At 38.6% G+C, this 22,564-nt stretch overlaps 1 protein-coding gene across 5 annotated transcripts; it reads right to left on the reverse strand.

Moving 5' to 3' along the window:
* Positions 1–388: 388 nt before the first annotated feature.
* On the reverse strand, positions 389–19,095 carry apba1b (amyloid beta (A4) precursor protein-binding, family A, member 1b). Of its 5 annotated transcripts, none has more exons than XM_067395684.1 (13): positions 18,985–19,095; positions 13,999–15,666; positions 13,173–13,274; positions 13,025–13,064; positions 12,100–12,245; positions 11,575–11,607; positions 11,247–11,333; positions 10,258–10,461; positions 9,990–10,169; positions 7,548–7,760; positions 5,310–5,429; positions 5,073–5,213; positions 389–1,061 (listed from the first exon to the last, which is right to left on the reverse strand). In XM_067395684.1, exons 2-13 carry the CDS (start codon positions 15,619–15,621, stop codon positions 990–992), a joined length of 2,961 nt encoding a protein of 986 aa, XP_067251785.1. In that variant the 5' UTR covers positions 15,622–15,666; positions 18,985–19,095; the 3' UTR covers positions 389–989. The 5 variants fall into 5 exon arrangements, with proteins under 5 accessions (XP_067251785.1, XP_067251784.1, XP_067251788.1 ...); XM_067395683.1 differs by having other exon boundaries at positions 11,247–11,336; XM_067395687.1 differs by lacking the exon at positions 11,575–11,607.
* Positions 19,096–22,564: the final 3,469 nt, after the last annotated feature.

Below are 22,564 nucleotides of genomic sequence, written 5' to 3' on the forward strand. Positions count from 1 at the left end.
TTTATCACAATATATCATTATCTGCTGTAATGTAAAATATGAAGCAGCACAACTGTTTTCAACATTGATAATAAGAAATGTTTCTTGAGCAGCAGATCAACATATTAGAATGATTTCTGAAGGATCATGTGACACTGAAGACTGGAGTAATGATGCTGAAAATTCAGCTTTGATCACAGGAATAAATAGTTTTTATTTTATTTTTGATAAAATTAATGTAGCCTCTGAGCAGAAGCGACTTCTTTTAAAAAAAACATTCAAAAGTCTTGCCGACTCCAGTAGTCCGTGTATTGTTTAAAATTCCACGGGTTTGCTACATTACATAAATTTCTTTAGCTATGAATGTTTTCTTTTCAACACACAGCTGTGTAACAGTGTTGAGTGCTAATGGTTTGAGACCCATCAAAAGGTTCCATTTATTAGAGAACAGATTAACAAGAAAAGATGGAATATCAGTAAAAATAGTCAAACCACCTAGCAACCACATAGCAATGTGCTAGAAACCACTCAGATGAACCATTCTATAGAAAATGTGACACGTTGATGAAAAATACGGTGTAAATATTTTCTTCATTGATTCCTTTACTTTTAGTTGATTGATAACAACAGTACAGCTCAGTAAATTAGTTTTATGTCTGCAACAGTTACATTGAATCTCTGTTACTGTGATCAGTGCCATTTATCTCTGTGATAGTGTAGGTCCAGCCGTGTGTCGGCGCATGATAGATGGCCGTTCGTTTCTCTTTGGTACGTTTGAACACATTGAACTGATGCCAGTGGAATGATAACGGCATTCAGAGATCAGTTCAGACCCATTGAGATTAAGGCAGGTCAGATGTTGCTGGAATGGTTTGGTTTATGCACTAATGTAATAATAAATAAATACATACATCAAGTTAAATAAATCTGTAAACAGTTATATTAATATGTCAATAAATAATAACTCTGGATCAGCGTATTTAAAGGTGATGTGGTGGCCCTGCAGAGTTTCAGATGTAGACGGGTTGTTCCTGGGCCGTGAGCAGGCGGTACATGGCTGCAGGCATAGTCTTCATATGGATCTGAGAAAAACAGATTCAGATGATTACAGTATTCACCTTCGCTGGATCACCATTTACATGTGCTTTTTATGATTATTAGAGTTTTAAGCCATTAGCTTAGCAACATGCTAACTTAAAATGTATAAACAGGCACTGCATCTGAATATGCATACTTCCATAGTGTATACTAGGTGAAAAACAGCGTATTATGTCATAATTCATAGTATTAATTTAACAGTGGGCAGAAAGTACACGGATGAACTTCTACTTCTGGTGAGATTCTGAAGGGTGCATATGATGGACACCTTACTATCCCACACATGCATGTGACAGTGACAACAATGGCGGATGTAGTACGTTCAAATTTCCTTCATATTACACACATTCATACTATACAAAATATCATGACCACCTGCTGTAATATGCTGTTGGTCCTCCATGCGCTGCTAAAACAGTGACCAGCTGAGATTCTACAAGAGCCCTGAAGGTGTCCAGTGGTTTTTGGCACCAAGAAATTACCAGCAGATACTACAAGTCCGGTAGGTTTTGAGGTGGAGCCGCCGTGGATCGAACTTGTTGGTCCAGCACATCCCACAGATGCTCAATTGGATTGAGATCTGGGGAATTTGAATCTTGAACTCTTCATAAAGTTGCTTAAACCATTCCTGAACAATGTGTGTGGTGTGCCAGGGTTTATTTTTCTGCTGAAAGAGGCCACTGTCACCAGGGAACACCACTGTCATGAAGGGGTGCACATGGTCTGCCACAATGTTTAGGTAGGTGCACAATGTCAACTTCACATCCACATGAATGGCCGGACACAGGGTTTCCCAGCAGAACATAACTTAATGTGTGGCCTTGTTAGGTTCTGATCAATGATATTCGCTTCACCTGTGACTGGTCATAATTTTTTGGCTCATCAGTGTGCTTTTTTTAATGGACGTGAAGTAAGATTCAAACCAAATGTAGTACCTTCTGGACAGTATGCGATTTCAGATGCAGCAAGGGTCTTTGGGTTTTATAAAATGTCGCCTTCAATGTAGCTGCATTTCAGTTAGTATCACAATAATATTGTGAAAGCCAACCAATATGGAATACATTTTGAAATGTACTGTATTAATAATCAGAATAAAATCTCTGCCAAGTAATAAAGTTCACCAGCCTATTTACAATAGGCTTTACAGTTTCCAATCAACATAACTACCTCTATATATAATATTGCACATTTATAAGTGCAATTTCTATACACATATATGCAGATTTATATAGAGTGTGAGTCACATACAGTGGGTACGGAAAGTATTCAGACCCCCTTAAATTTTTCACTCTTTGTTATATTGCAGCCATTTGCTAAAATCATTTAAGTTCATTTTTTCCCTCATTAATGTACACACAGCACCCCATATTGACAGAAAAACCCAGAATTGTTGACATTTTTGCAGATTTATTAAAAAAGAAAAACTGAAATATCACATGGTCCTAAGTATTCAGACCCTTTGCTGTGACACTCATATATTTAACTCAGGTGCTGTCCATTTCTACTGATCATCCTTGAGATGGTTCTACACCTTCATTTGAGTCCAGCTGTGTTGGATTATACTGATTGGACTTGATTAGGAAAGCCACACACCATCTATATAAGACCTTACAGCTCACAGTGCATGTCAGAGCAAATGAGAATCATGAGGTCAAAGGAACTGCCTGAAGAGCTCAGAGACAGAATTGTGGCAAGGCACAGATCTGGCCAAGGTTACAAAAAAATTCTGCTGCACTTAAGGTTCCTAAGAGCACAGTGGCCTCCATAATCCTTAAATGGAAAACGTTTGGGACAACCAGAACCCTTCCTAGAGCTGGCCGTCCAGCCAAACTGAGCTATTGGGGGAGAAGAGCCTTGGTGAGAGAGGTAAAGAAGAACCCAAAGATCACTGTGGCTGAGCTCCACAGATGCAGTCAGGAGATGAGAGAAAGTTGTAGAAAGTCAACCATCACTGCAGCCTTCCACCAGTCGGGGCTTTATGGCAGAGTGGCCCGACGGAAGCCTCTCCTCAGTGCAAGACACATGAAAGCCCACATGGAGTTTGCCAAGATGGTGAGAAATAAGATTCTCTGGTCTGATGAGACCAAGATATAACTTTTTGGCCTTAATTCTAAGCGGTATGTGTGGAGAAAACCAGGCACTGCTCATCACCTGTCCAATACAATCCCAACAGTGAAGCATGGTGGTGGCAGCATCATGCTGTGGGAGTATTTTTCAGCTGCAGGGACAGGACGACTGGTTGCAATCGAGGGAAAGATGAATGCAGCCAAGTACAGGGATATCCTGGACGAAAACCTTCTCCAGAGTGCTCAGGACCTCAGACTGGGCTGAAGGTTTACCTTCCAACAAGACAATGACCCTAAGCACACAGCTAAAATAACGAAGAAGTGGCTTCACAACAACTCCGTGACTGTTCTTGAATGGCCCAGCCAGAGCCCTGACTTAAACCCAACTGAGCATCTCTGGAGAGACCTAAAAATGGCTGTCCACCAACGTTTAACATCCAACCTGACAGAACTGGAGAGGATCTGCAAGGAGAAATAGCAGAGGATCGCCAAATCCAGGTGTGAAAAACTTGTTGCATCTTTCCCTAAAAGACTCATGGCTGTATTAGATCAAAAGGGTGCTTCTACTAAATACTGAGCAAAGGGTCTGAATACTTAGGACCAAGTGATATTTCAGTTTTTCTTTTTTAATAAATCAGCGAAAATGTCAACAATTCTGTGTTTTTCTGTCAATATGGGGTGCTGCGTGTACATTAATGAGGGGAAAAATGTACTTAAATGATTTTAGCAAATGGCTGCAATATAACAAAGAGTGAAAAATTTAAGGGGGTCTGAATACTTTCCGAACCCACTGTATATGTGTTAATTGTGGCTCATCCAATCAGAATTTAGATTTGAAACTATTCATTTTACAAAATCAGATTTAAAGCAGGGGTAAGCCATATTTTAAAAAACACTGTTGGACATTGTTGATATTTGAAATCAACCCAAACAAACCCACCCCTCTCTTCATTGCTTCGCCTCCAAAACTCACCCTCCAATCCTAACCACCCCGCTCTGAGGCGGTCTCGAACCCCGATCACTGCTGGCAGGTGGGGCGAATGCACTACCAATGATGCCAAACACCGCATTCTCTGGCGGTCGTCAGTGCACCTCTTAAGTTTTACCTGCACAACTCTCACTATCTGGCCACTGTTACACATGCAATGCAAGTGGATGTCTGTTTATCACAGCTGACACACAACAAAATAATGTTTCATGGAAAATAAAGCGCCAGATGATGAACGAATGACAAGGAAGCACAAAAAATAAAGTACAGTACTCAAGAGTAAATACAAACAAGAGTTTGTTGTTAGTCGCCAACAGCACAGCAGCTCCAGACAATCGTTGACATTCAAACCCAGTGTTACTCACAAGTGAAGTGGAATCAAAGCATCCTCTGTGTCTGTTTTCAAGTTTTCCCACTTAGCTCTCTGCAGCGCTGGAAAGCTTTTCTAATATAAACTCAGGTCCTTGCCCAGTCATAAACCTTCATTCCAGTGATATTCTTTTGAGCTCTTTTGTATTGTGTCTCATCTCTCTTTCTGCAGTCTTTCTTCAAATCTCCCTCTTGCCTGTTCTCTCTCCTCGACTGTCATATGCCTCCAAATTCTGATTAGCTACATGTTTGTTATTGGTGTCGGCCCAACTAACTTTCAAACAGTGTTTTTGAAATATGGCTCACCCCACCTTTAATAAAATGAGCACAATTAGGGTGGCAGCATCAAACATGAACACTAAAGTTAAACTTCTTTTTTACTTCTGCAATAATCTGATGAGTGTCTTCTTTAAAAAGTGACCAACCTTAGGTCTTTTTCTCAAAGAATTTGTAAATTACAAACATTTATTTTCATTTCTATACTCAAAAAGGGGGTGACAGTTTGAACCATCTGAATGAGCTGGAATCTGACTCCCCCAACCGCACTTGACAGAGGACAGGACACTCTTTACCTCTCCCACAGCGTTTGATAGGATGTGGACAATCTTCTCGTGAGGTGTGGCCACTACGCTCTGACCGTTGATTTCAATGATGCGATGGCCGACGCGGACCCCTCCTCTCTCTGCAATCCCCCCTCGCATTAGGCTACAAATCTGCAAACAAAACATAAACTCTGTTAGTAGCTGCTACCTAGTAAAATACTGTAAAAACTAGTGACAAATGACCAATGTTTTGATGTTAATACCCACAATGCCATTCTGTACACTGAAACCCAATTGATAGCGAAGGTCTGGTCTGCGAATGAGCACCATGGTCACAGGGGGACACCTGACGATGTTCATCTTTATCCTGGATTGAGCCTTTAGCCCCTGAACACAGAACAGTTAGACAAAACAAATTAAAACACATTATTTTGCCGTAAGGCCTACTGTCAAAATGCGGTCACATTAGTGAAATTTTACAGATAAAAAAAGTTGATAGGTCCTTAAAGGGTTAGTTCACCCAAAAATGAAATCCCTGTCATTAAGTATTCACCCTCATGTCCTTCGTTCATCTTTGGAACACAAATTAAGATATTTTTGATGAAATCCGAGGGTTTCTGAAACACACATAGGCAGTAAACATCATTGCACCTTTTGAATTCCAGAAAGGTATTAAAAACATGGTTAAAATAGTCAACGTGATTACAGTGGTTCAACCTTAATGTTATGAAGCGACAAGAATACTTTTTGTGTACAAAAACAAAAACAAAATAACAACTTTGTTTGACAATTTGAACTGTTGTCATACGTAGTTGACGTAGTGAACGCAGTGTTGGCTTCCAGGTTCTACATCAGAACGCCGACTCATTATTGGCCTGTTCCTGGGTCAGCATCACGCATGCGTCGTACTGCTCACGTGTGCAGCGTCAGCCAATACTCAGATGTAAACACGGAAGCACTGCACTGCGTTCACTACGTCAACTGCATATGACAACAGTTCAAAGTGTTAAAGTCTTTATGTTTGTTTTGTTTTTGCGCACAAAAAGTATTCTTGTCACTTCGTAACATTAAGGTTGAACCACTGCAGTCACTATTTTAACAACGTATTTTAACAACGTAGTACCTTTCTGGACCTCAAAAGGTGCAATGACGTTATTGCCTATGTGTGTTTCAGAAACCCTCGGATTTCATCAAAAATATCTTAATTTGTGTTCTGAAGATAAACGAAGGTCTTACGGCTTTGGGACGACATGATGGTGAGTTATTAATGACAGAAATGTTATTTTTGGGTGAACCAACCCTTTAACTCAATCTGCTCACAATCACATCATTCTCTATAGGGCACAGCTGATTGGTTCCTGCTGTATCAGTAGCCAATGAGCTTGCTCCTCCACCTTCAAATACTTGGTCAGCATTTGCTGTAGCAGTGCAGCGCGACTTGCTTCCCAGCTCCACCTGTATAGACCTGCTACAGGTAATTCATGTATGCTATATTGTAAAGTGGCAGCATGTCGCGTTTGAATCGGCAGTAGAAAGTCTCTGTACTTGATCTGAAAAAGCAGCAGCAATAACCAACAGCAGCAGCAAGAGTTGTCATGACAGAAATATATTCTAGGAACGTTTTGGTAATGTTCCCATTAGAGAAAACAAGGGATTTTTTTCTATTTCATCATTTTGCAAGTATTACTTTGTTCTCTGCACCATCAGACAAAAGTAGTAAATAGTAATGTAGTAAGTAGTAAAAAAAACAGACTGTCCAACTAAAATGTTTCAGAAAAAAATGTTTGATGAATGATGTATAAATAGCATTTTTGTGTCAATGTTTTGATGATGTTATTACAGACCAGATAACTTTGAACAAATGTTCTATTACATTGTTACTAGAAGAACGTTTGTTCACAACTTTGAGAGAACATTGCGAGAACGTTAGACAAAGTTCCCTGTAAGCTGGCTTGTCAACAGTGTAGATGTATGAAGCTCACACAGAAGTCACTTTCAAACCAAGCAGCTTTCTGTTGGTCAACGTGGCAAATTCACATGATTGACTCGAACCCATTGCGAAATCAGCATGCGGAAATCTTTCCCCCCACACAAAATACGTGATTAACTGGATTCCTATTGAAATTACTGGATTCCACTCATGGAAATTTACAGAGCAACAGTAAATGTAAACATACCTTAATTCTTATAAAGATATCATTTGTGAATAAGACAATCCCAGAATCCACACTGACCTGAATGAAACAAATCTATCCAAGAAAATCTATCAAAGATAACAGAAGAGTAAATTTAGGTTAAACTTAATTAAAAATAGATTATTTCACCCAACATTTCCATGTTGTGTATTTTTATGTTTATTACAGCATTGAGCTATTAGCTTAGCAACATGCTAACATGAAACTCCCTTGGAATCAGTGTGTGTAGAGTCTAAAAGCTAAAATGTTTGTTGTCAGATATAATAAAAAGATCAGAAATACAAAACACAACAGAACAAAGAAGCCATACTTTAATGATGCTCTGACATGTCGAGAGCGGCAGTCCGACCAGACTGGTGCCGTTAACGGTCATGATCTGATCGCCGATGTTGAGTCTTCCAGACTTGGCCGCAGGTCCGCCGTGCATCAGGCTGGCGATGATGACCGTGGGAAGGATGGAGCCCCAGCCAGACTCCACGATTACCACACCCAGAATCTCACCTTTCTGCTTCTCTATGTACACCTGACACACATCCACAAAAACATCCTTAAGAAATTGCATCAGTGATTTTATTTAGTGAATGTCCTATGGCTGCTGAAGAACAGCTCACCCAAAAATGAAAATAATGTCATTTATTACTCACCCTCATGCCGTTCCACACACGTAAGACCTTTGTTAATCTTTGGAACACAAATTAAGATATTTTTGTTGAAATCCGATGGCTCAGTGAGGCCTGCATAGGGAGCAATGACATTTCCTCTCTCAAGATCCATTAATGTTCTAAAAACATATTTAAATCAGTTCATGTGAGTACAGTGGTTCAATATTAATATTATAAAGCGACGAGAATATTTTTGGTGCGCCAATAACAACTTATTTAGTGATGGCTAATTTCAAAACACTGCTTCAGGAAGATTCGAAGCGTTATGAATCAGCGCGTCGAATCAGCGGTTCGGAGTGCCAAAGTCACGTGATTTCAGCAGTTTGACACATGAACCGAATCATGATTCGATACGCTGATTCATTGTGCTCCGAAGCTTCCTGAAGCAGTGTTTTGAAATCGGCCATCACTAAATAAGTCCTTATTTTGTGTTTTTGCCACACCAAAAATATTCTTGTCACTTTATAATATTAATATTGAACTAGGGCTGGGCGATATATCGAATGCTTTTGTCACGCGCATTTCGTCAGTAAAGCCGGTTCCCTGATTACCGCTAAATCACCATCACCTGCTTTCAAATGGAGCAGCATTTAATAGACAGAGCCGTAGTTCACTGACAAGCTACGCAATATCGCGTTCATTATTGAAGGCGATTCATCTGCGATATGAACGCGATATTGCGTAGCTTGTCAGTGAACTACGGCTCTGTCTATTAAATGCCGCTCCATTTGAAAGCAGGTGATGGTGATTTAACGGTAATCAGGGAACCGGCTTTACTGATGAAATGCGCGTGACAATCTCATGAGATATATCGCCCAGCCCTATATTGAACCACTGTACTCACATGAACTGATTTAAACATGTTTTAGTACCTTTATGGATCTTGAGAGAGGAAGTGTCATTGCTCCCTATGCAGGCCTCATGGAGCCATTGGATTTCAACAAAAATATTTCTATTTGCAATCCGAAGATTAATGAAGGTCTTACAGGTGTGGAACGGCATGAGGGTGAGTAATTAATGACATTATTTTCATTTTTGGGTGAACTAACCCTTTAAGATGATGAAGTTAAGCTTCATTCTCAGGAATGGTGTCAGTTGTGTACAATGTGTGTCTCAGTTGCGTCTTGTAAATAATATAATTGTATTTTATTTGATAGTTTAGCTCTGTTTAGTGTGCATGGGAAAATTAATTTCGAAATAATACATATTTTAAAATAGTTTACTTTGGAATATTAACCAGTTTGCTTGTCTCAGTTGTTACCATTGCAAAAAGTCCACTTCTACCTACATTTTTTTGCCTCTATAATAATTTTTTGCATATTATGAGAAAATGCCGAAACTTCTGTTGCGCCATATACACTTTCCCCCTTTAAAAATAACAGTTTAATGGATATCCCTGGTATTATATTAGAATGAGTGCCATTATCAAGTATTTTTACCATATTTCTGTCACAGATCCTCCCTGTCCCAGACTACAACTCCCATCATCCTCCCCGTCTCACACCTGCACTTACTTCCCTATCAGCTTACTATCAGCACGGATTCCCCTCACCTGGATCACCTCGTTATCTCACCCTTATAATGGACTCTCTCTCTGCACTCCCTTGTCGGTTATCTTGTTTGCTTTATGTTGTGTTGTAGATCTACTTTGGCGATTAAACCTTTTTGCGTTGACGTCTGTGTTTGTGCCTTTGATACTACAGCCAACTGTAACAATTTCAATCAAGGTGTTTTTTTTTTTTTTTATGTAACACAGCTTAATAGAAATCAAAAGAAATCTAATATTTTCTTTTTATTTTATATGTATGATTTAATAAGAGGAACCAAAACTGAGTGATATTACCATAATTACCCACAATATCTTTATGATTTTAAGTTAATGCATTTTAAACTAACTGTAACAGGGTTGAAACAATGTAATTGCAGAGTTTGGCTTAGCAACGACAAATAACCGTTGGTACTTTGCAGGGCTAAACACGTATTTAAAATAGGCCTAATAGTCTTTTTGTTAATTAGGATTTGGCCATTGGATAAACCAAATTGGAAAAAAAGCTCAACTACTGTCACTTTATGGCCACTGGTTAACTTACATCTCTGCAGTTTTCAGACTTGGAGAAGTGAATGAGGTCGTCGTTGTACATGTCCTGAGTGTTGAGCAGGTCGCTGTACTCTCTCTGGCTCAGGTCCTCTGGATCAATGCCATTGGCTCTCAAAAACTCCTGATATGCAACGCTAAAGGCCTGACCAATGGACTGAGCAATCAGCTGAGCCTGACAGAGAGAAAGAACAAAACATTCAAGAAACATTTGCATTTGCACCCTTCCATAAAGTATATGGTGTAACAGTTCAAACACTCACATCTTCTGATTCAAAAACATGGCAGATCATCTTGTACTGGCGTCGGTCGTCTCGTGCTGGGTTTGTGTGTTGCGTCTCTGCCGTGTCTAAGCTCTCCTGTGCGCTGTGAGAGCGAATCATTTTCCTGCGAGCCATCAGTACAACCATGTTCCCGATGTCTGCTATGTACGAGATGGTCCTCAGTGGATGGTCCATCATGGTGTCCTGCCAAGACAAAGATGCTAAAGGTCAGTGTGTATTTTTGAACATTTGATCATTGAACCAATGAGGGTTATTCCTGTAACTGCTGTATGTATTTGTGTCCACAACAAATAAAAAGAAAAAGTGCCATGTTCATAGAAATGTGCTCTTTGTATTCTTCTTGGTTTTGTATGATTTTGGAATTTATATCTTTAAAAAAAAAAAAGTTTTTAAATTTGAATTTATTGTACATATAAAAATATGAATATCATTTTGGGGAGTAGCACCACATGACAATTTACAACCTGAACCTAACATGAAAATGTCAAAGTATCTGTTATTTTAAGAGATTTAAAAGTTTCGCTTATAGGCAACAACTTTGTCAAAACACAAAAAGGATTTTACACTGCCAGGCCGGTAGTTGGTGACGTCACTTTGTAAAGAAAAACTATGTGCCTATAGACTGAACACGTAATACTCATGTGCTTGACGTCACCATTTTCACAAATTCGCATTTTTGTAGTTTACACAGAGATGATAAAGGTATCCTTTTCACAAAAACCCTTTTAAAAAGTTAGCATTTTAAGGCCCCTAAAATGCAAAATGCATAAAAGTTTTTCCATTTTTAGTTGAAAACAGTATATTATAAACAGTTCTTGGCCAAAATAGGCAGCAACGAGGACCAGACTGTATGCCTATAGACACTAGTCTGTCTAGCACAAGACATGCAAACCTGCTCACTCATACATTTTTATAAAGAAAATTCAAAGTGAAACAAGCATGAAAGTGATTCAAAGTGTGTTCTGCACCTGTGTGAAAGCGCTGAGCACTTTGATCCTCTGCGTTGATATAAAGAGGTCCACTTCTGTGCTGGATGGCGGCCCACTCTCAGTGTCCTGCTGATACCGTAAGGGAAGTAAAACAGTTATTACTCTTAAAACAGCACATCACTTCCTGGACTAACAAATACACCACTCTCTAATCCACCATCAGAGATGCTGTTAGATTTGAAGCCTTGGTACTTGTAATCATAAAAGCCTGTCAAACAACACATTTTGATGTAAGACAAAGGAAAAAGAACAGCAAAACTGCAGTTACCAATCTTACTAAAAACCTGCATGTCTACAGGAACCATACCTTATTTCTGATTTTGGCCTGTGTCTGGGCTGTCTGCTCGTCAAGGGACAAATAAAAACAGAGAACGGTCAAATAAAGCCAACAAACATAAAAGGGTGGGCGGCTCAGATGCAATGCAATTGGTTTGGAGACAATGGATACGCCCAAATGAAATAACACAGGATAATTTGGCTGAAGGGGGGACAGGGTGCGTGGGATGTTATGGTATTGTGATAGGCTGAAGGTTTGTGGGAAACACTATCAAAATTTCAGCTCTGATCAGAATGACATCAGCGGCCCCAGAGATAAAAACTGACTCTCAGAATCAACTAACTGTCACTCACATTTGTTTGTTAACACATGGAGGCTAGATATCCAGAGATGTTTGTGACATGTTTTTCATCCACAACCTCACATAACCTTGGATGAATCAGTATATTAGTGGCTAAGTGAAGTATTGGTGTGTACATGTTTGAACACGCTCTAAAAGGAGAACAGACAGGAGCATCAAATAATTAGTACACTGGCATCCCTGGTGTTCCTCACCCGGACGCGGCTCATGGCCTCCTGGGCTTGCTGCATGCGGGCGCTCTTTGTGGGCGTTCTCTCTGACAGCAGCTGGGTGGAACCCAAGTAGTTTGTGGCAAAAATGATGCCGTCAATCAAATCCTCAGGGTCACATGGGCCAGGAACTGTGGACAAGCAGACCATATGCATAGCAGAACATTAAACCTGATACTCTGCATTATTTTTGAATTACTGTAAAAGCTTTCTGTGTTTTACTTTTGTGTTAACAAAACAAATTTTTGTTTACAAATATGTTGTAAAAATATGTTTTACAATTTTTTTTTTTGCAAAATGGTGGTGAAAATTTAGGAGAAATATGCTCAATTGTCATGAAAATAATTTCAAAATGCAGATCTTAAATATGCAACAAAAAAACTTAAAATGTAAGCATGTTCAAAAATAATTTGAAACATATCTGTTTGATTTTTGTTTTTTTCATTGTAATTTTAGGTCAAGTTTTAGTAATTTTGTTGTGTGATTTTGTCATTTTTAATAGTTGTTGTTTTATAAATATGTCTAAATAGTTTATTTTAATGTTTATTTTAGTTTTTGTTATTTTAACAAGTTAAACTACATTAAAATGAAAAATGTTGAGTAATTTTAAGTAACAAAAATGTTTTTTAATGGTTTTAGTTTCAGTTAACTATAATAACACTGGCAGTTATCAATATATTGTTACATTTAAGCAAAAGATTATAAAAAATAAAACATAAGTAATATGGATATTGATAAAAACAATATTTAAAATAACATGAGATGAAATATTATATAACCCTGACAAATTTTTGACAGGCTTCGTGGGACACAACCTTACATTCAAATGGCTTATAATATTGCAGGATAATACATTTCTTATGACTCTTATTTGACACATCTCATAAGAGCCTGGTTTCCTTAAACTTACCATCAACATATGTAGGGAAAGAAGCCAAATTTCTCCTAGGCTGCGAACCAAAGACACAATATTGTTACAATTACAGTAAAAGTGTAAGGAATAAGTATAAAGAATAAATCATAAATGTGTCAACTTCAAGTCAAATACAATAATTCACCTCTTGACTTGGCACACAGGGACTGATGTCTAGATCCTGGTCCTGATGATGGACTCCAGAGGATTCTGCTCCCGAAGGAAGTTCAGCATCTTGAACTGGAGCCTGTAAAAATGAAGGAAACCACTGCTATTAAATATCAGAAGTTGCATTATCACCACACTTGTTCTTTTTAAACATCTCTGTGTAAATATATTATTTGAATCACTTGATAAGTAAAACATATGTGTAATTTACAGTTGAAAACCTGCTATATTGTTATCAACAGCTTCATCAGTTCTATCAACTTTATAAAGAAATGAACTCAAGAAGTGCCACATGAACTTCACATAATGTCTAAAAGAAACTCATGACTGTTCCAGGCATTTATGATTACTGTATAAAGATTTTTAAAGATTATTTTATAGCAACTGCACTTTTGAAAAATACATTTTTAGCTGTTGAAATATTTAACTCCAAGCATAACTAAAACACATAATCTCTACTTTAGCACAATTTTTTTCATGACATGTCCAGGCCTGGAAATTACAATTTTAAAATTCCCTGTCATCTCCAGGTTTTTCATGGCCACAGCAAGCCTGGAATTCAAATATTTCTTTCCAATATTTACCTCAAAATTCTTTTACTTTATTGTCCAATGCTTATATCTGACCAATCAGAGCACAGTAGACCAATTACAACAGACTGGGCCATGTGACCAATCAGAGTGACCTTGGATGCATGTAAACCTATTGTAGCCTATTGTGAGCATTTAAAATAGCATAATAGGGGCATTTAAAATAAAGTTTAATATGGAACTTCCTCAAATTATGCAGGAAAGCTCACTCACCGCATACTGTGGAGAAGACTGACATGGTGACTGTGGATATGAGTGAATCTGAGGATGTAGTTGAGGATGGTTCTCCTCAACAGGGCTCACATCCTGCCTCATCACCCACACAGGCTCTGTGATCTTGTCAGGCGTGTAGGGCGAACGCACCGTCTTGGTCTTCACCTCCTCGATAGCTTCCTTAATATCCTTAATGGCCAAAGAGACAGCATCTCCTGTAGCTCTGCAAGACTCTGCTATTTGATCTTGGCCTGAAGTGCATGACTTATCAGGACTTTCCACTACTTCAACCTGCAAATCAGGTGAAAGCCGAGTAGTTTCCGATGTTTCCACTTGGGGGTGAACTTCTTGTGAAAGGCTAGTTGAGGCTGATGTCTTCCTGACCTGGGCTCTGCTTCTCCCTGAGATTTCAGCTTCATCTCCTGACTGTTCATCATAGTGGTGCAGCCTGGAGCCCACTGAACTAAGTTGACGGATGTCTTCCTGTGAGTCACACTGGTCATCACACTCATCTATGGTCATGCTCTGGTTCCTCTCGTACAGCTGAGGCCCCTCAAGGGCTGGATTAGGATATGTTAGGTCTTCAGGGCAAGAATCTGGGCTTAGTTGAGGGTAAGAATCAGTGCAGGCTTCAGGACTAGAGTCTGAGAGATCATCTTGGTGGTCTTCAACATGGGACATGGGACTATCAAACCCTTTATCCTGGTTTGTATGAGCGTAACTGGTGTTAAAATGAGTAGGGTATGACTTTGGATCAGAGTTGTAGTTTCGAAGAGTCTCTGAGAAGGTTCGTGAAGACTGGAAAAAAGGTTTGTTGATCATCTGGTGAGGAGATGTGGCGAACGGTGGAACATCTACTCTTAGCGGACTGGTTCTTTTACTTTCAGTGCGACATTTTGAAGTAATCTTAGGTGGAACATAATCTTGTTCATGAGTTTCTCTGGAATAGTCCTCCTCCTCTTTGTTATCTTTCACCAATTCCTCTTCAACAAACTTTGATTCTTCGCATTGAACTTTCTCCTCCAACTGTTCCATTGAAGACTCTGGCTGTTCTGGATCTGTATCACGATCAATCGGTGTATCAGATGAATGGGACAGATCTGGACTGTTTCCATCCAGTCTACCAGTGATTGTTTCTTCCTGAGGAGATGGAGTCAGCAGTTCTTGAGAGGAATCTTCTGGAGATAATGCTTCTGAAGCTTGCTCTTTTTGAGAAGTTTTGACCACCTGTTGTTTTTCTTCTTTGTGCTGTTGTCTGTATCTGTGCTGATGGAGTCTCTCTCCACTCCGATGATGTCTAGACACCCCCTGCTTGGGCTGTTGGCCAGCTCTAACTTCTGTATCCCCACTCTCAGTCCGCCTATGTTGCGCTTGACCGGGAACATGCCGCCTACGTTGGCGTGGTGGAGCTCGGCTAGATCCAGATGGGTGCTGGATGGCTTGTTGATGATAGTGTTGATGGTGATGATGGTGGTGGCCTTGGCTTTCTGCATCAGGATTGTGCAGCTGGCATGGCCTCCATCTGGGTCGACCACCCTCTAGGGGAGTCCCATTGGGCTGCTTGCTGCGATGAGGGGGAGGACCTCTGAGGCCTGCCTCCTCTGGCTCCTCCCTATGGCTCATGGCTCCGCCCACTCACTGCTCATTTTCTAGATGCTGCTTAACAGCCTGAATGACACACAGAAATCATATAGTAGAGGATGTCCTATAATATGTGGGGGGAAAAACATGGCATTACCGGTATCATGTCCAAAAAACATGTTAGTTCACCCAAAAATTAAATTTCTGTCATTAAATACTCACCCTCATGTGGTCCCAAACCCGTAAGACCCACATTTGTCCTCAGAACACAAATTAAGATATTTTTGATGAAATCCGAGGGTATCCACACATAAGCAGTTAATGACACTACATCTTTTGAGGTCCAGAAGGGTATTAAAAGACATCAATAATACGGTCAACATGACTACAGTGATTCAACCTGAATGTTATGAAGTGATGAGAATACTTTTTGTGTGCAAAAACAAAACAAAATAACTTTCCAACAATATCTAGTGATGGGCGATTTCAAAACACTGCTTCGTGAAGCTTCGAAGCTTTTTGAATCTTTTGTTTCGATTCAGTGGTTCGGATTGTGTATCAAACTGCCAAAGTCAAGTGAACCACTGAAGTTTCAAAAGACTTATGACGTAACAATGCCTCGTTTACTGAAATCACGTGACTTTGGTGATCTGAACTACTGAATTGAAACAAAAGATTCATAAAGCTTCGAAGCTTCACGAAGCAGTGTTTTGAAATCGCCCATCACTAGATATTGTTGAAAAGTTATTTTGTTTTGTTTTTGCACACAAAAAGTACTCTCATCACTTCATAACATTAAAGGTGCTCATGTTGTCCCAAACCCGTAAGACCTACATTTGTCCTCAGAACACAAATTAAGATATTTTTGATGAAATCCGAGGGTATCCACACATAAGCAGTTAATGACACTACATCTTTTGAGGTCCAGAAGGGTATTAAAAGACATCAATAAAACGGTCAACATGACTACATCACTAGATATTGTTGAAAAGTTATTTTGTTTTGTTTTTGCACACAAAAAGTATTCTCATCACTTCATAACATTAAAGGTGCTCTAAGCGAAGTCACACGTTTTTAGGCCAAAACATTTTTTGTCACAAACAGCAAACATCTTCTCACTATCCGCTAGCTGCCTGTCCCCTGAACACACTGTAAAAAAACGCGTTCTCTGTAGTCGCCACAAGCTCCGAAAACGGCAACAAAAACAAACTGGTGCAGCCTGGACCACTTAACATAATAAACATACTCCAGCCAATGACCGATGAGCAGCGTCAATACGCAAGCTACTTACATTTTAAATGCGCGTTCATGACTGTTTCAGGAAGCACGGAGGGGAGGGCCAGGAGGAGTAGGAGGGAGGGTCTAGCTAGCCTCTGTTTTGTTTGACAACACTTCGAACGTCAACAGGAAGTTACTCCGCTAAGAATCGCTTAGAGAGCCTTTAAGGTTGAACCACTGTAGTCACATTGACCGTTTTATTGATGTCTTTTAATACCCATTAACTGCTTATGTGTGGATCAGATACCCTTGGATTTCATCAAAAATATCTTAATTTGTGTTCTGAGGACAAACGAAGGTCTTACGGGTTTGGGACAACATGAAGGTGAGTACTTAATGACAGAAATTTAATTTTTTGGGTGAACTAACCCTTTAATACCATCAATGTAAATTATAAATGCACTTAATGTCTAATCAAGCAATGTAGCTCTTATATGTGTCTGTATAACGACAGAGTAACACACTGCATGTTTGTATTCCTGTTCAGAGACATGGTTTATGGCAGTAGTGCTGTCACAGATGGCTCCACCGTGGGCAGCCGTCATGCTGCATACTCCACCAGTCCTGGAGTTCAGCAGATTCATCTGTCAAACCTCCCATAAAAACCCAAATCCAGGGGATTTACTTCTCTATTTAAACTGAGATCTTCACTTTCACCATGCAGCCTCTTTGTATTGTTTACAACTGAGAGCATGCATGCATATTAAGGTCACTCTGCAGTTCCGGTGGCAGGTGGTGTCACTCACTTTCAGATGGCAAAAAAATTAAACTGCAACATTCACTAATATAAACAATTTTCAAATACAATTCTCCATCTTAAAAAAAAAACAACATAGTGATGCCAGCCAATGGTATTATTTTTTTACATTCTACAATTATTTGGTATTTACTGTGTATATAAGAAATGAGAAAAAATATACCGGTAGGTTTAATGCACAGTAGGTAAAGTAAAGCACAGGAGGTTTAATGTTTGATGAGTGTCATCATACATTAAAGAATCAAAATGTAAATCCCACTGCAATAATAAATTCTACAAAAAAAAAAAAAAAAAAAAAAAAAAAAAAAAAAATTGATAGCTGTGGTTGCTAGAAAATCATATAATGTAAAAATATAATGACAATGTTTCAGGCTTTATGTTAGACCTTTTGGTGCCTGTAATTTCATAGTGCATATCTGTATAAAAAAAAAAAAAAAAAAAATTAACTAATATAATATCAATATAACTGAACAACTATCTTAATATATAATCTTAAAATATACTGATATTAATAATACAGGTGGTAAAACAGAAATTAATTAAAGTTAATCAAAGCCTATTTATGAACCAATGCTTAAAAATAAACATGAAAACAATACGATAAAGATTAACTAAACCACTTAACTTTGTAAAATAGAACACCATAATGTGCATTAAATGATAAAAATAAAAAGAAACTAACTTTTTAAATAAAATATAAGCACATTTGATGCATCACGCGATGGGGTCTGGACATATTTCACTAATTTCACTGTAAATCACGTTTCCAACGTTTATAATATTTTAAAGAACATGCACGTCTTGTTGGATGCACTGCAGTATAGATTTTCACCGTAAATTATAACGTTGTTCATACTTTTTACCACAATAAACAGTAGCCTATAACATACGATTACATAGTATTCTGTTAAATCGACAATAAGATGTAATTTTGTTTTATTTTGCTTCTTGTTCATCGTAATATCATAGCGACTTTAAAACCAAAAGCCTCAACACGAAACCGCAATGATTTTACAGTATCTCACCAAATGTCACGACTGTCGATGTATTTATGACTGCTGCAGTCACGTACAGGTAGACACCGCTAACCATATGGACATTTTGGCGCTCCTAACATTATAAAATGAAGATTTTGTTCAATTAAAAACAAAATAAAACACCAAAATAACATTTAACGGTGTAATTTGAAAACTTTCCATTGGCAATAAAAGTTAAAAGCGTGTTATTTCGTAACGTAGCGGGCCTGCGCTGAGGCAAACGCATCCCTCCCCAGTGAATTTATCCAGCAGGTGCAGCTCCTGTACGATCAAATACCGCCTGTAAAACACGACATACAAACAGCCGTTTACAGTCTCATCCGTTATACTTACCTGTTATGAACACAAGCGATGAAGAAGAGCTCTTCGGCTTGCCTTCATCTTTGTCGGTTGTTCTTATCAACACACTGGGATTAGGCGAGTGGAGCGGCGGATCTCAGACCCCTCCTTCAGCATACAGTGACATCAGAGCGGATTACACACCAGTAAATACCCTCCCTGCCCCCAAACCATCCCGCAACAAATCGCACCATCTGTCTTGTGCTTTTGAGTCAGTTATACTTCCTTTGCAGATACACAGATTTTCATAATATGTTCAGATGTTACTTTCTCATAGTGTCTATCCATAAACTCCTCCATTTAACCGACCTCTTCGGTGGTTTGGTTTTTATTTCAGAAGAGTTCTCATATCATTGGTCCAAAATGTGAATGTGCAAATCGCAGAATTATTTACAAATTGTGAAAGAAACAAATCTCACTGTTTATTTAAAGTATACTGTATGAATTTATATGTGTATTTTTATTTATATTTTTATTTAAAATGAATCACTTTGTAATGATTTAAATCAACCTAAAACACTAATCAAGACATTATTTCTATAAAAAAAAAAGGTAGGCGTATATTTTTATAATTGTTTATGTAACCACCATACATTTCATGATTCCATCCATGCTATTCTGGGAAAGCCTATAAATAATTGATGTCAGAAAGCAGCAGGCCATTGAGACCCTTTGGGAACACTAGGGGTTGCACAGACTAGTCGGCAAGCCAACTTTAATGTTCTGCCTTTACGCTTAAAGGTGCAGTGTGTAGATTTTAGAGGCATCTAGCGGTGAGGTTGCGAATTGTAATATAGAGAAGCTACGGTGGCCCACACAGGACAAATATGTCGTCGCGTAAGACAGCAGAAGGCGTTTCTCAATGTCAAGGATACTTCCTTGGCAGGACTGGTCCTTCCAAGTCACTTCCTTCAGAGTCTAGGCGAGGCTCCTCTTTAGCATTCAGAGAACACGTAAATGGAACAGACTAGCAAGTGCACGTCATTGCGTCATTACCCCCTGGTAAATAGCTGCTTGTTTTCTACACGGAGACGTATGAACGCCTCCGTTTGTTCCTTGGTCCCTGTTAAAAAATACGAGAAAGCTATGAATAACGCTGTGAATGGTATAATGGTATAATATTAACGTTAAATTACTTTAGACAACTTAACTAGTTATTTATAAAGTAAAAAATTCCGGTGATGGCAAACAAGCTAACAACGGTCCGGTTCAGTTAGCCATCAATAACGTAATTTGTATTTGTATAATATCCTACTGGCATTTAAACGTTAAACTTTATTTATCTGACATATTTACTTCTGTTATAACAAATGTTTGGTAACGTAAATATACTTACATTTGAAAGCATATTGCCCGCTAACGTCCAACATTTTTTTAAAACATTTTTGAACAAGATCGCAAAGCTGCGTGCATAGGATTGTGGGTGATTTGAGAGCGCGAAGGATACACATATGCATCCTTTCCTGTGTATGGGATATTTTTCGAATGAAGGACTCAGTCCTTGTTTGAAATTCCGAGGATCCTCGACATTGGAACAGTCCTTTGACGGATGTCGATGACGTAGCATCCTCGAAATTCTGGCTTCCGAGGATCCTTCCTTGACATTGAGAAACGCCTCGAGAGTAGCTAGTCAAGCAAACGCACTCTGTAGAGCAGTTTGTCCGTTTAGGGCAGTGTTGGCAATTGGACTACTTTTTCACTGTTGCCGTGGGTTGTTTTTCATGTCTGCGGGTTGAATTTGCCCAAAATAACGTGATATTTCATCCCTGGAATGCGAATTTTACCAGGGGAGCCCAACCAAAAACGCAAATTTTACTCTACGGAACACAATTTTTACCGTGGGACCCCCCCTGAAATGTCATTGGGGTAGTTTTGGGTTAGTTTTGAGGATCAATTTGGTGGGTTTTGTTGTGAAAACCTGGCAACCCTGGTTTAGGGCTACCGTAGAAATATGCTGGTGCAGGAATAGCGACTTGACGTAAGGGGACCCGCATGGTGTATGTAGATAAAAATGGCTCATTCTAAGGTAATAAAAACATAATGTTCATTATGTAAGGCCTTTATACACCACTGAAAACATACACTGTAAACGATTTCTGTTGTTTTCACAGTATTATTGCTGTATTATCAGAGAAAGCTTACTGTAGAAACAGTTTACAGTAAGTTGCTGTCAATTTTATAACTTTTGCAGTATTATTGCTGTATTTCCAGCTTTGTCTTACTGTAGAAACTATTTACAGGACAGTTGCTGTCAATTTATGCTATTCTTTGAAAAAAACAATAGAGTGGGAAAATAATTACAGTAATCCTTATATTACTGTTAAATTGATGACAGTAATAATCCAACAGACAAGGAATTTTATTTATTAATTATATATTTATTTATAAGGAATTTTATAATACATCGTTTCATAAGGTAACCCATATATTAAGGCATTTAGCATATAGTTAAAAAAAAGTTTAATGTTTTATGTGGGTGTTTTTTAATTGCGTATCTTTATGGTTGCCAGATTTTGACACAAAACCAACTAATCTCATAAGTTATAGCCAACAATTTTGTGGGTGGGAGGTAGTTGTAGAGATGTAGATGTCAATAATATAGGCTAGGTAAATAGATAAAATCAATTCCCATGATATTTTTTTATTATTATTATTTTGCTTTCTATTAAACACACTAATTACATAAAGAGCGGAATCGCACGGGATATACCTGGCAACCAATCATCTAAACCGTCAGCCCGCACTCATTTTCCAGTTCATTTGCTGAGCCTTTGAGGATGAGCAAGACCAACAAGAACCAGTCAGGTGAGATATACAATTTTATTCAATATCTTAAAGATGTGTATTTCTAAAAGTTTCACCCCAAATGGGAAGATATTCGTTTTAACGTTACCACTAACGTTAACGTTTAATAATCGGTGGTTTAATAGTAGTTTTGTAACACAAACATTCTAACTTTAACGTTAGCCAAATACTAATTATCACAAGGTTTGCTGTTAATGTTAGTTAATAATTTCAAGTTCAGAACAAAGTAATCGAAATGTTCTTGTTTCTGAACATTTGTGTGTAACTTACACCGTGTGTGTGTGTCCTGTCGCGATCGAGGCCTTACGCGCCTAAGCCTAAAGCTATGTTCGAAATCGACCTGTTGCACTAATGTTATGCATGACTTTCGGTTAATAAAGAGGTAAGTCATTTTCAGCTATTGAAGAACGCAGTAAAAATCATAAAATGAGAGCGGTTTTAGCTTTGTAACGGATCGAGAAGATCAGGATCATTCAGAAAGGGGATGCATTGTGAAACGAATATCTCTGTGTAGGTCTATGCAGTGTTGAATATGTTTTTCATTTCTTTCAGCGTGTATGTTGTTCTACACAACAGCGTGCTGATGAGTATCGCTCTTCGGTTAATAAAGAGGTAAGTCATTTTCAAGTCTGTTTATCACATTGATGTCTGTCAAGCTGTAGTGCAACTCAATTTTTGTGTTTTGTTCTCTATAGGCAGCAAAATCCTGGGATCTGCATTGGCCCTGTCAAGTCTGGAGAGTGTTTTTACCGTTTAATGAATTAAATTG

This window comes from Chanodichthys erythropterus, chromosome 10 (genome assembly GCF_024489055.1).
Source record: "Chanodichthys erythropterus isolate Z2021 chromosome 10, ASM2448905v1, whole genome shotgun sequence".
In the NCBI taxonomy this organism is placed as follows: domain Eukaryota; kingdom Metazoa; phylum Chordata; class Actinopteri; order Cypriniformes; family Xenocyprididae; genus Chanodichthys; species Chanodichthys erythropterus.